This window comes from Neolamprologus brichardi, chromosome 1 (assembly GCF_056152115.1).
Source record: "Neolamprologus brichardi isolate AB-2024 chromosome 1, ASM5615211v1, whole genome shotgun sequence".
In the NCBI taxonomy this organism is placed as follows: Eukaryota; Metazoa; Chordata; class Actinopteri; order Cichliformes; family Cichlidae; genus Neolamprologus; species Neolamprologus brichardi.
This window is the reverse complement of record NC_142104.1, coordinates 8,716,334-8,729,148: the sequence shown is the minus strand read 5'-3', so window position 1 is coordinate 8,729,148 and position 12,815 is coordinate 8,716,334. Positions and strand designations below refer to the sequence as shown.

The window sequence follows — 12,815 nt, the reverse complement described above, 5'->3', positions numbered from 1 at the left end:
TTTCTGGCAGGGCAGCAGAGTTAAACTCATGCACATTACAAGCATGCCAGTGAAGTTCAAGTGAGAATGGCAGCTGGCTGAAGACCTGCAGGCACTCTCCTCCTCTGAGGCCTGGATTTCCGAGCTTTTTTACATGCACGGATGCTGACCGTCAAACTGCTTCCACCGTGGCGCACGATGAATACAAATGTGTTGAGAACATGCTGATGAAGAAAACATGCATCTCAGAGGATCTTTCCATACAACAACAAGCACTTCATGCCATCTGGAAGAATTCCAGTTTTGTAGCTCCAAAGCTACACCTGACATTGTCAGTAACATTATGGCAAGCAATGTTGAAGGGGGGCAACTCTTAAACACTCCAGGAGGAAAGAAAAATAACCAAGTGACCAAACCAATAGAGTATGAAGTGGAATGTGAGGGTGTGCAGCGGCATTGTTCAACAAAAATCTCAGGAACGCACACAGATCCTGTTTAATGCTTTCACGCTGCAATTTGATTCCACTCTCCGCTGAACCGAGTCGGCCCTGTTACTTCTTCATGTTGATTTGCTGCAGTTTGTTTATTTCTGCCTCGAAAATTAACCTGTTTTGAGTAATAGTGCGCAGAGTAACGCAGAAGTACTAGAGGCTCTCGCTATTTGTGGATGCAGGTGCACATAGGAAGAAGAAGTCTTTATAGGTGTGGCCATGTTCAACTGTTTAGATGTCACAAGGATGAATATTTCAGCCTTTGAAACTTGCTTTTGGCCAAATAGCAGATTTTTCTGGTGAATTGTTCACTTATTAGTTGCTGATACGGGCTGCTATTCTCAAGTAAAACAGATAGAGTCATATGTATGATAAATTCCATTATGTAAGTCTCAGTTGATACATTTTTGTTTTGCTTTGATTGATTGATTGATTTGTTGATGAAGCCCATAAACTGGTTGTGCTGTCAAAAGCAAAAATGGTTCATCAAAAACTGTTTTTTTGTCAGTAGTTCCTTTGTTTTTTCCCGGTCTGTTATATTTTTTGAAGATAGCTCCCACTGTGTTACTGTTTTTGGTTAAATGTACGCTCGCTTTCAGGTTAGTCTGTGTCTATTCTTTAAATCTTGTCCAGTTTCTCCTGTTACAGCCAGGCTCAGCAGCAGTTGTTTACGGAAACATTGCTTTTAATTTAAACCACTTACTAACCTCAGTTGAGTGACAACTTAGAGAGCGTAAAGGCAAGAAGTGGTATTTTCCCCAAGATTTTAAATGTTGGTAACACCAGAAACTCGCACTGTCACTGCGAGGTAAGTAAGGGTTGCAGAGGGATGGAATATTTTCACTGATGTTCAGGTGCTATAATGTTTTCTTCTATTTTGGGGATTTTTACTGTTTGCTTTTTGTATTTTATTAGTTCACTGGACTTTCTTGTTTCAGTAAGCAGAGTTGCAGGTTTGCTCAGCCTCACCACCATGATGTAGCCAGGGCTTTGCCCCTTCATCCAGGACTCAGCTGAGAGTCATCGAGGGATGAGTTTCAGTGAGAAAGGTAACACTGTTTCCAAAGAATACTCCAAAATTATCTTCTTCTTTTTTTCTAGCTATGAGTCGAAAATGTGTTTTTTTGGACTCATTTCACTGATAATTCACAATAAGGCAGAATGTTCTCCTCAGACAAACTCACTTTCTTCTATATCTTGTTTCAGAGCTAGAGATAAAAAGCACAAGTTAGATTTGAAGTACTGTATTGTTGCCTGGCAACAGGACTGAAAACCCAGCAGTGTCTGGGGGTCTCGGTTTCTTTTTTAACTTTCTGTTTGTCCTCACACACACTCTGTAATTGTACCCGGCAGTGGGTTTAAAGTGAAGGAAACACCGTGAAATATATTTAAGGCTCAGGCTGTTTTGTGCATCAAACAGTACTTAACACGATCATGATTTATTCAGAAGCAAGCTGCCTCTCATACAAGTATTATATGTGATCCTTCCATTTATCGGGAGAATACAAGGAGATTTTGTTACATGTGTCCAAAACGATCATAAAATTAAATTCTAGTTAAACATAGCGCTGACTGACTTGCAGTCCAGATGCTGTTTAGTCCAGTTGTTTGTTTTTCTCTCTAAGCTAAATGGATGCTGTGGAGTCTGGGGATTTGTGGGGAGGAACAGTACAGATGGACTGACCTTTGACCCTTTGTTCCACTGAATAACTGGTTGATTACTGGGTGGCTCATTTGCTCCCAGCAAATAAATCTGGCACTCTGATGCCATCTAGTGGTGTACTGCTTTTTGTTAGTCGCACGCTCACATCATCATTACATACATGTACATATGTACGAGAAAACCGAACATATCTACGTATTCTGTGTGAAGATTTTTATTTCAGGAACAAAATTTCGTGTAACAGTAGAGACAGAGTGGGGGCATGCTTCGCTCTGCCTGTCACGACAGTCTAATACAAAAAGCTTTTTCCTCTCACAGTGGTAAACGAACAAACGTGGAAACGACAGCATACTAGACAGTCACGATATTCATAATGCGAGAACAAACATACAGAGTGCTTCAGCTCGACTGCGTGGGAGTGACCAGCTGCCACTGCGGGACTCCTGTCCACGCAGCTCCTGAGCTGATAAGATAGATAATGCTGTGGAGTCAAGGGGAAGTTATTGAGGTCACTCAGCTCAGGCAAAATTCTTCTTGAGGAAGTTGATTAGTCCGTTGGTGGAGGAGTCGTGGGAGTGAACCTCAGCAGTGTCCTTGAGCTCAGGCTCAATCTTCTTGGCGAGCTGTTTTCCCAGTTCCACTCTAATAATGCGTATGTGAGGGGAGAAGACATGAATACAAGAGATATGATGGGTTCAGTCATGTGTTAATACATTTTGGAAAATCTGCAAAAATGTATCCACAGTGCCTCAATCTGAAAGCTGCACAGTATAACATTAGGCGTCAGACTTCTCTTAAAGCTTGCTTATTTGAGCACAGCAGCCCCTGGTGTTCAAACCTTTGGGTCAGACAATGAGAAGAAAGTTGGCCTAAAGTGAGGGAGAGGGGGTAAAACTGCTTGTTTCGGAAAGGGGATGAACTGAGGGGCCTACACCAAGGCATAGTAAATGTTAAATAAGGTTTATTCTGACTGTGAATCATGCAAAATTTCAGCAGAGTCCAGGAATAAACATGTGGAGCTGTGAATTAGCACAAAAGAGAGACTTTTATTAGGAAACTTGTTGTGTATGCTGAAAGAAACAGACTCACCCCCACTGGTCAAAGCTGTTGATCTCCCACATTAATCCCTGGACAAAGATCTTGTGCTCATACATTGCTGCAAAAACGGGAAGAATAATCACAAATTCAACAAATGAAATGAAAAGAAAGAAGGTGTTTCTTTGTTTTCAAAGAAACAAAGAAACACTGAATTTCTGAAGCAGCACAATAGAGCTGTTCAGAATAAAACCTGCTCAGTTAGTTTCCCATCACAGGTGCAAACACACTGACTGTTACTATGCAACAGTGTGCAACGTCCTGACTGAAGCTCAGCTGGAAATTGCCGCTCTTTGGCTGTTTCAGGAAATTCCCACTGTGTGATCATTACCACCACTGTCTCAGATATCATTTATTATTGTGCAGTCCAGCGCATTAAAAAACAGTGGAAATTATTTCGTAATGTCTCATTTTCAGATAAAACGAACCGGGTTAAATTAGATAATGGTATATGTCGAATTAAATTGATTAAAACGATGTTTAAAAGGACATTAAAGCTTCAAAAGAAATTGTTATTGGTAATGTTACCAATGATAAAACCAGTACAGTGACGAAAGTGGTTTACCTATAAGTACTCCAAGTGTATATGGAGTCAGTTTCTTGAAGATGATTGAGTTGGTTGGTCTGTTTCCCTGGAATACCTGCGGTGATCAAATAGAAACATTTTAGAATAAAATTCACTATTTTGCAAAAATGTTTTTTTTTAAACAAAGTATAGATTGCCATGTCCATACATGTCACTGGAAGGCACTGTCCCCCTAACACAAGATATTCATGGAAAGGTTTTTTTTGGGTTTTTTGGGGGTTTTTTTGGGGGGGGAAGGGGGGGGGTTAACTTTTTTAGCTGTTACAATGACTTGACTTTAATTTGAACAAAAATCAGAAGTCTAGTTTAGACACAGATGTGAACATGGTACTTAGCTGTCAGGGCTAAAATTAAATGTTTACGATGGGTTCAAAAGTCATTGTCATTTCAGTTTAAGTTTCAAGTTTAAATGTCCACCCACCATGTCACCATCTCAGATTTGCTTATTTCTATTAGGCAATTCCTATTCCTATTTGAAACATATCTCGTTACTGGAAGCTTTTATTTATTTATTTTCTTTATTTTGGTGAACTGAACTGAAATGACACAAGTGAATATTTAGTAGACATCCCTGTCATGGTTCTCAAGATCTGGAGAGGTCGTGGTGTGTGTTTTGTTGTCTTCGCCTCTCCAGGGCGGAACTGGACCTTGAGTCCCCGCCTCTGAACCCGCCCTGAACACACACCTGTGGCTCATTTACACTGATGCTGGCAGACTACTTAAGGTGGCAAGAGAGGCTGCTTCCTTGCTGGATCGTCACACTACCTAGCGTCAGTGTAGCCTAGCTTTTTGAGTATTCCTTGTGCTTTCCTAAAGCTCCCTCCTAACGTTGTTTTCCTCTGTGTACAGGCCTTCTAGAGTCCCTGCATGTCTTCCCTGCTGGCTGGATTCCTGTGGATGTGTGTGAGTGAGCATGAGCATTTTGGAGTGGACTATCTGAGTGAGTTGTGGATTGAGTTGAAGAGGAGCATGCGTGCACCTGCCTTGGACCTTCCCTCCCCTTCAGACCCCCCTCCACTCCCTGGAGCCCCGTGTTATCTGTCTCACTGTATATATGTATATATCCTCACTTGGTTCCACATTGTAAATAAACCCTCACCTTCTCTCTAAAACTTCAGAGTCCTGTGAGTGAGTCCTCTGCCTAATAATCTGTGACAATCCCCTCATTTTTTTAAAAAAATTGCAAATACATATGTCTTTGGGGTTTTAGTACAAAACTAGATTGAAATTTAATTTGAAACCAGTGTGATTGGACAGGCAGATGATAGAGGATGACATTTAAAATAAATAAATAAATAAAATATTAAAACATTAATGAAATTCTGTTTTTTAATGCAGTTAACTCTGGTTTTCTGTTGCAAAATAGGCTTACTGGCTTGTGGACAGTCAAAACTGATTTTTTTTTCACAAGCTAGGGTGTTATGCTAGTACATTATAGCAAGAAGGTTCAGAGTTTGATTCTCCTGGTTGTCTGAGGAGTTTGAAGATGCATTTAAATGGTTTCTGAAAAAGTCTGCGTCCTTGATTCAGACTGTTTGCGGTCCTCTTTGGATGAGATACATATAAGCTAAATCATCAAAGAAGTCCAAGGCTATTTATTCTTCAAATAAAATCAATAAATGTCTCTATTGTCAGACCATGGTCACATTTAACCTTTAAAAAAAAAAAAAACTCCAGTGCATTTCAGCAAAAAAGCCTTCAGCAAGCCTCCAGGGTTATTCGAAAAAGAGAGTGCTTTAGACTTCTTTGATGTTTTAGAGTTTGCAAATGTAACAAGGAGAAAAGGTGTATTTTCATTTTTTAGACATAAAGAGAGATGTATTTTTTAGATGTCTTTTCACTTTTCAAAGTGACACAGTTGTCTTCAACATCTGTTCACAGAGGTTTTACTGGGTGAGTCTCTCTAACCTGCTGTCAAAAACAATTTGCAATCGGGTTTGTAAAAGCAACATGACAGGGAGCTCTCCTCTTAAGTTTAGGTTTGTTGCTGTTACATGCTATCAGCAGCGCAGCAGGTTCATTATCTTTGATAAGGTAGTTTCTCTTTATTCTACGTACTTTGTGTGGTAGGATTTTCTCCAGAGCCTCCCCACTCAGGCCGCTTGCCTCCAGCTCCTTCTTGGCCTCTTCGGTAGTCTTACCTTTCATCAGAGCCTCTGTCTGAGCCAGGAAGTTGGCCAACAGGATCTACAGTCAAATGAAACAGGCAGTTTTAGATACAGTGTATTTCCTACATGATTAACAAACAGATAAGTAACAAATTAAAATAATATATTTAAAATGTCTCAGTATCTGGAACTGAAAGAATTCAGCACCATTCTTCTAAAAGATACTCCCTCATGTCTGGGACACATCAGTCCAAAATCTCCTGTACTTGTTTAGCTGGCGTGAGATCTGTTAACTAAACCAATATTTTCTGCTTATAAAATGATTCAATAACCCCTCGTGCCCTTCGAATTGGGGCATAGTGATCCTGAAACTGATTTCTCCCATAAATATCCTATAGAATAAAGGTGATCACTCTTTATTCACTAACCCCTTTTTCTAAGGACATGAGTGGAATCAAACCATTTTACAAAAATGCACAGCATAAAAGAACCAACAAATCCACCGCAAAGATCAAAAGTTCAATTTGTTGCTGTGTCTTTAATTAGATGTTGGCATAAACTGGTTTGACCACTATGACAATTTAGAAGGAAGCAGAAAATAAATTGAAGGTTAGTGGCTTGCACCTCAGCTCCAGTGCGCAGCTCTTGTTCTGATGGTAATGTCGGAGGTCTGACAATCACTTCAAGGTGCAAGTGCAATATCATATATGCTGCCAAATAACTTGTCTTGGAGCTTTGAGAAAATGCCCACAAAAGTTATATCAGAACATGCAGCTCTCTTGGGAATAGTTTATTGTGACTTTTCGTAGCTATTTGTTGCACTGATTTTAATAATTTCTAATTCCACCCCAAGCTCTACCTCTCGGACAAACCTTATCATAAAACCATCATTTGAAGTTTATGCTTTGGACTTTCATCTCACAAATCCAACAAGCAGCCTTCACCAACCACCGTTTAAAACAATTAAAAACAGCTCTAATATTGGTCTCTTTATCTAGCTTTATTAAATCTACTAACATTATGCATCCTATTAGCTTGTATGTGTTGCTGAAAAGGTGGTGTATTGGCATGCTTGAGATTTTTTCCAGAAACGTAGTGCTTACGGTTGACTGTGAAATATCTAGGAGGAAAGAAATTTCACAAACTATCCTGTAGCAACACTGGAATGCTATTACAGTACCACATTTCAAGTCAGTGAATTCTTTCACAAATATTTATATAAGTAGACCGCATAGCTAGGTGCTTACAGGGAAACTAAAAGCACTGTAATTCTAAGATTAAGCGGTATGGCTGAATACTTTTCTATACAGTCTAGTAGAGTAGTCAAGGATGTGGTCAAACTCATTTAATATCCTAAACAAGAGACAGACTTCGCAATATCTGCACAAATGCTGCTTTAGACAGATACCTCTCTAACATCAGTGATACCTTGTGGTGCAGGTTGTCTCTGATTGGATGCTGTGATTGAGCTGGAATCAGGAAGTCACAAGGCACCATTCGAGTTCCTGAAATGAACATGTTGAGTCGCATTAGTGACAAACTTAACCAGGTAGCAAACTGGATTAAAGTCCTTTAGTCTGTGGGCTACATACAGCCCAATTTGATCCTGGACCATTAAGATAATTCCCGTTCTTTAACTGTATATAAGTTTACTCTGAAGAGTTTCACCTGCACTGAAACCATAATATTTTAAATGAAAACACACCTTATCACTTTCCCTCACAAATTTTGCTAGACAAATAGAAATGTATATTTCTTGGTACATTATTCTTTTTTTCTTATATGCTGAGTGATACAAACAGAAATAATCACCAGCCTGAGGTGTCTTAAGACAACTGACAGCAATTTCAATGATATGGCTCAGATTTCCACATTCACTGAGTCTGTTAATTACATGTACATTACAATTTACAGATCACAGTGCAAAGGCACCAAACCTACACATGCAGAGTTTTTGTAACTAAACTACAATAGTATATACTGTTTTTATGATTCAGCAACTCACCAACCTCCAGAAATACTTTCATGTACTGGTTTTTGTACACAGACTACATATTTGACAACCCAGGACCAGAAAAAGACAGGCTGAATCAAATGACTGTTGCTGCTCTCAGGTGGAGTTACCTTGGTGGATGAGCTGGTAGAAGGCATGCTGTCCATTTGTTCCAGGCTCTCCCCAGACTATTGGCCCAGTGTGGTAGTTCACACGTGTCCCATGATTAGTAATGTACTTTCCATTTGACTCCATGTCACCCTAGACAACAAACACTCTCAATATACAATGACTTTTTATATTATTAAAATGATCTATCAACTCTATAAGTTGATTTAAAATAATGTTTTGGATCACTTCTGCATTGCGGGGACAGACCTGTTGGAAGTAGGCAGTGAAACGGTGCATATACTGGTCATAGGGCAGCATGGCCTGGGTCTCAGCGTGGAAAAAGTTGATGTACCAAATGCCCAACAGAGCCAACAGGATGGGAGCGTTCTTATCCAGGGGAGCAGTACGGAAGTGCTTGTCCTATATATGAAAGGGTAAACCTAATTTACCTTTATGTTTTCTGTATCATTCTTTAGGGAAAAATTCATAACAATAATTTTCAATATCAGGCAGGTGAAGAAGTGACACTTTGAACATCTCATTATGGTGTACCCACCATCCAGTGTGCTCCTGACAGAAGCTTCTCAAAGTTGTCAAAGCCTGGAGATCAGATGCACAAGAAAAGTTAAGTGATTGTGTAGACTTTTAGTGTAACAGGGTCATAAATCACATTGTTATAATTACACAAAATGTGTTCTAAACCCCCAAACTGTTCCTTTTATACCTGACTTTTAGGACCTCCAAGCCTGTAGTTATGTGCATTATCAGTTAGAGCCCCTCCTTATTCTTTTCTTCTTCTTCTTCTTTGGTGCAACCCTATAAATACAGTGTACCCCTTTTGCCTCTCCCCTTTTCGACAATTCCCCTGTGGGAGAGGTTGGTGTAATTTCTTTCCCAACACTGTAAAACGCTCATATAATGCATATTTAGCCACCTGGATGTTTCTGATTGTGATTTTAGTTCAATTATTGTCATTATTAAGCCTGTTTTTTGTTGGATGTTACAAGTGTGTAGTATGTATGTATCATAAATGGGTTTTAGGCACCATAAATGCTAGCATGAATATATACTTCTTGCTAGCTTGGAAGTTGTGGTGGGTTGAGCTAATCCTCTTCCCCACTGTTTGTATTTGGTCGTAGGAGCTGGAGTGGGCAAATTATTTACTTGGAGGTCTTTCTTTCTTTTACCTTTTTTAACAGGTATGTCGATTTTCATGTTGTTGTTTTTGTTTTATCTTATGTCAAATATGTTACGTGTAAATGCATACTTTATGTTTAATGTAAAAATACATGCCGCGCCCTTTTCTACAATTCCCCTGTGGGAGAGGAGCTGGAGTGGGCAAATTATTTACTTGGAGGTCTTTCTTTTACCTTTTTTATCAGACACAACGCAGAATCACACCGGTTACATTAGCACTGTACTTGGGATGAATATGATTGCTGGTCCACACATATAAGTTTTCACAATGATTTTAGATACTGACATAAAAATGCAAAGATTTCTCCTCAGGATGGACCCAAGTAACCTTGGTATTCCTACAGTTTAAGCCCCAGCGAGCTCCCTGAAATGTGTGGGTGTGTTTACTGTACATACCAATATGCAGGGCAATAGCCATTCCAATTGCAGACCACAGGGAGAAACGACCACCAACCCACTACAAGAAAACACACAAAAATTATGTAATTTTTTGTCCCATTTTAATGAAAGGAAGCCAAGGTTATGCACATGTGCAATTAAAATAAACACCACACTTGATCTTTATAGCTTTGATAAATAGTAGCAAGAAATGTATGATTTGCTTCAGTCTTTTCCAAAAGTTCTTTTAGGCATTTTTTCTCCCTTCTTCTCTCTTTTGGACTGAAAATACTGTAGACTAGAGGCGGACAATACATTTTTCTAAGGGGCCACATGAGAAACTGGGACTGATGTCGAGGGCCACATCAATAAGCTTAACTCAGTTTCATTTGATTTTAATTTTAGCTCTTTATAAGCTTATTGTGGCAGCCCTCTATAACAGTCCCAGTCTCCCATGTGCCCCTTTGGGAAAATTGATTGCTCACCTTTGCTGTAGATTTTGTGCATGCAGCCATTTTCTCCTGACATAAAGGCCACATTATAGATGTTACCTTTAAAATACCAACAATGTAACTAAATGCAACTCTCTGACCTTTGATGCAACTCAGCCTTTACAGTAACCTCTGCAAGAGAGAAGGTCACTACCAATAATAACTGAGACTGAAGAGAGAGGCTTCTGATTACCGGGCAGCTGCTGTTCAGAGAGTCTGTCCCACCTACTTCACAGGTCAAAAGTCTGCTTTATTTATAGCTTCTACTCTTGCTCCATGGCACCGTGTGGACGTGAAAAACCTGCATACAGTGTGTGTTTTAAAGCTCAAAGGGCACTTACGTCCCAGAACTCGAACATGTTCTCCGTGTCGATGCCAAAGTCTTTCACTTTGGGCTGAAGGGGAGACAGAGAAAAACCGAAAAGTTAGTATTAGAATGTGTAGATGCAGCGAGAGGCTTATTATCCCTGAAAAAAATTTGGTACAACTTACACCATTGGTGGAAAGAGCCACAAAGTGTTTGGCGACAGCAGCTTTCTGTTGAAACATACCAAATTTATAATTAAGAAAGACATCCTTTTAGTGTAGTATTGAAACTGTGCTGTGCAGGATTGCTGCAAACTCACATCTTTGGCATGTTCGAGGAACCAAGCTTTGGCCGACTCAGCATTTGTAATAGTCTCTTGGGTGGTGAATGTCTGTATATATAGGAATACACAGATATTCATGTAGCAATTTATAAGGAACTTTCTGTCTGTGCTTGAAGATTTAGCAATAAATAAATAAACATTCCTCATTTCTTCATGAACATGCTACCTTGGATGCAATGATGAAGAGGGTTGTCTCAGGGTTGAGCTGTGCCAGGGTTTTGGCGATGTGGGTGCCATCAATATTGGACACAAACCACACACGAGGTCCATCTTTTGAGTACGGCTTCAGGGCCTCAGTTACCATCAGGGGGCCCTACAGGTCATGGTAAGCAAAAAAAAAAAAAAAAAGTCAGGCCTATTTGTATTATTATTAATATATGTAAGATTAACAGATCTTTCAAGCAAATCCACTCACAAGATCAGATCCTCCAATTCCAACATTAACAACATCACTGATGGCCTTCCCTGTGTAGCCCTTCCACTCGCCACTGCGAACTTTCTGCAACACATCAATCGCAAACATTATTTTTGTGGGTCTATAAACTGCTGATAGCTGCATCAAAAATTCATGAGCAGGGCTACAAAACTGACATAGTGAATTGTTTAAACAGTTCTGTGGAAGAGCTTTTGTTGTGATTTTGTGCCTTTATTTTTGGGTTCACTCACATGACAGAAACCCTTCATTTTCTCCAGAACCTTATTAACGTCTGGCATTACATCCTTCCCATCCACCATGATGGGAGTGTTGGAACGGTTCCTCAGAGCCACATGGAGCACAGCACGGCCCTTCATTTCCACAGCACCAGGAGATAAATGTTAATATACACAGACTCTTACTATCAGCACTGAAGCACTTGGTATTTTTCTGCTGGCTGCTTACACTGCTTGTGAATGAGAAGTGAATGGGTTTTTCAGCTTGCATTTACTGTACTTAGTGTTCATTTTTAAGAGAAATAAAAGAAAGAGTGTTAAGCGAAGTTATGACTGTTTAACAACAAGCACCTCAGTGAAGTTTATCTTCTCTCCAGTAAACATCTTCTCTCTGGCAGCCTCAATGCCTCTTGACTTGGCCTAATGAAACAATAAATATGAATGCTATGTCAGTAACAATTTGGGAAGTTTCAAACTTATGAGCAGTCCTTCAAAGAAACACAACTTAAGTGAAGATGAAAGTTGTATCTGATGAACTGACCCCCACTTTCTGCTTGATGAAAGGATTGATTGGCTAATGATTCGGTAATTAATATAAACAGTTTAAAGGCCACAGATCATTTAAATGTAAATTGAATTACCAGGTCAACCAACATTTTCATAACGTCCTCTGTGATGAGGTTCTTGGAGTAATCCAGAAGAATGTCTCCATCCTCAGTTTTCAGTGTGAGGCTATTGGAGACAAGATGAGGATATTTTCTGAGTATCAGTATCCAGACAAAAACTATCATTTTGTCGTTGTGTTGAGGTTTGACATGTATGTAATGAAGCCACACAGAGGACTGTTATGTAAACATGTCAACAGATGATAAAACAGAATTAACATTAACTTATTAAATACATCAAACATATCTAAATGTATTCTGTTCTTGTTTTATACCTGAGCTTGTTGAATCTCTCCTTGTCAGCCTCAAACATGTGCCTCATGTTGAGGCCCAGGGCGTGGGCTGTGTACCACTCCTGCAACTTTTGAAAGTTGGGGTCCTGAGTAAGTCCCATGCTGTCCAGAGAGGGGGGCTTGCTGTGCTCCACTGTGCTCAACTATCTTGGCTGAGTGCGACTGAGCAGGTCAGAGAGAGAGCTTTTTGAAGGGCACCCAGTCTAGATCTAAACTTGCCCCTCCTACAAGAGACATATAATATCCATGACCTGAGTGTGTCACACTTGCCCACTGTCTTGCAGGGTTAGAGTGCATGTAGTTCACTGTGCCACACGGATCATCACACAGGTCAGACAATGTGTTGTACCTTTTCTTATTTTTCTCTTAAATGGTTATACAGTAGTCAAATAGCCAAAAATGGCCACAGTTTAAAATAAGAAGATCAGTGGATGACATAATCACTGTAAGTCTCCGATTTCTTT

The 12,815-nt window shown here is 39.8% G+C and overlaps 1 protein-coding gene across 1 annotated transcript; it reads right to left on the bottom strand.

Moving 5' to 3' along the window:
- Window positions 1-2,331: 2,331 nt before the first annotated feature.
- On the bottom strand, window positions 2,332-12,530 carry gpib (glucose-6-phosphate isomerase b). Its single transcript, XM_087848178.1, has 18 exons — window positions 12,334-12,530; window positions 12,035-12,125; window positions 11,745-11,813; window positions 11,409-11,528; window positions 11,158-11,241; window positions 10,909-11,055; window positions 10,719-10,790; window positions 10,585-10,629; window positions 10,434-10,487; window positions 9,620-9,680; window positions 8,583-8,626; window positions 8,294-8,446; window positions 8,047-8,176; window positions 7,351-7,427; window positions 5,873-6,001; window positions 3,794-3,869; window positions 3,223-3,289; window positions 2,332-2,775 (listed from the first exon to the last, which is right to left on the bottom strand). Exons 1-18 carry the CDS (start codon window positions 12,450-12,452, stop codon window positions 2,652-2,654), a joined length of 1,662 nt encoding a protein of 553 aa, XP_087704304.1. The 5' UTR covers window positions 12,453-12,530; the 3' UTR covers window positions 2,332-2,651.
- Between the last annotated feature and the right edge of the window lie 285 nt (window positions 12,531-12,815).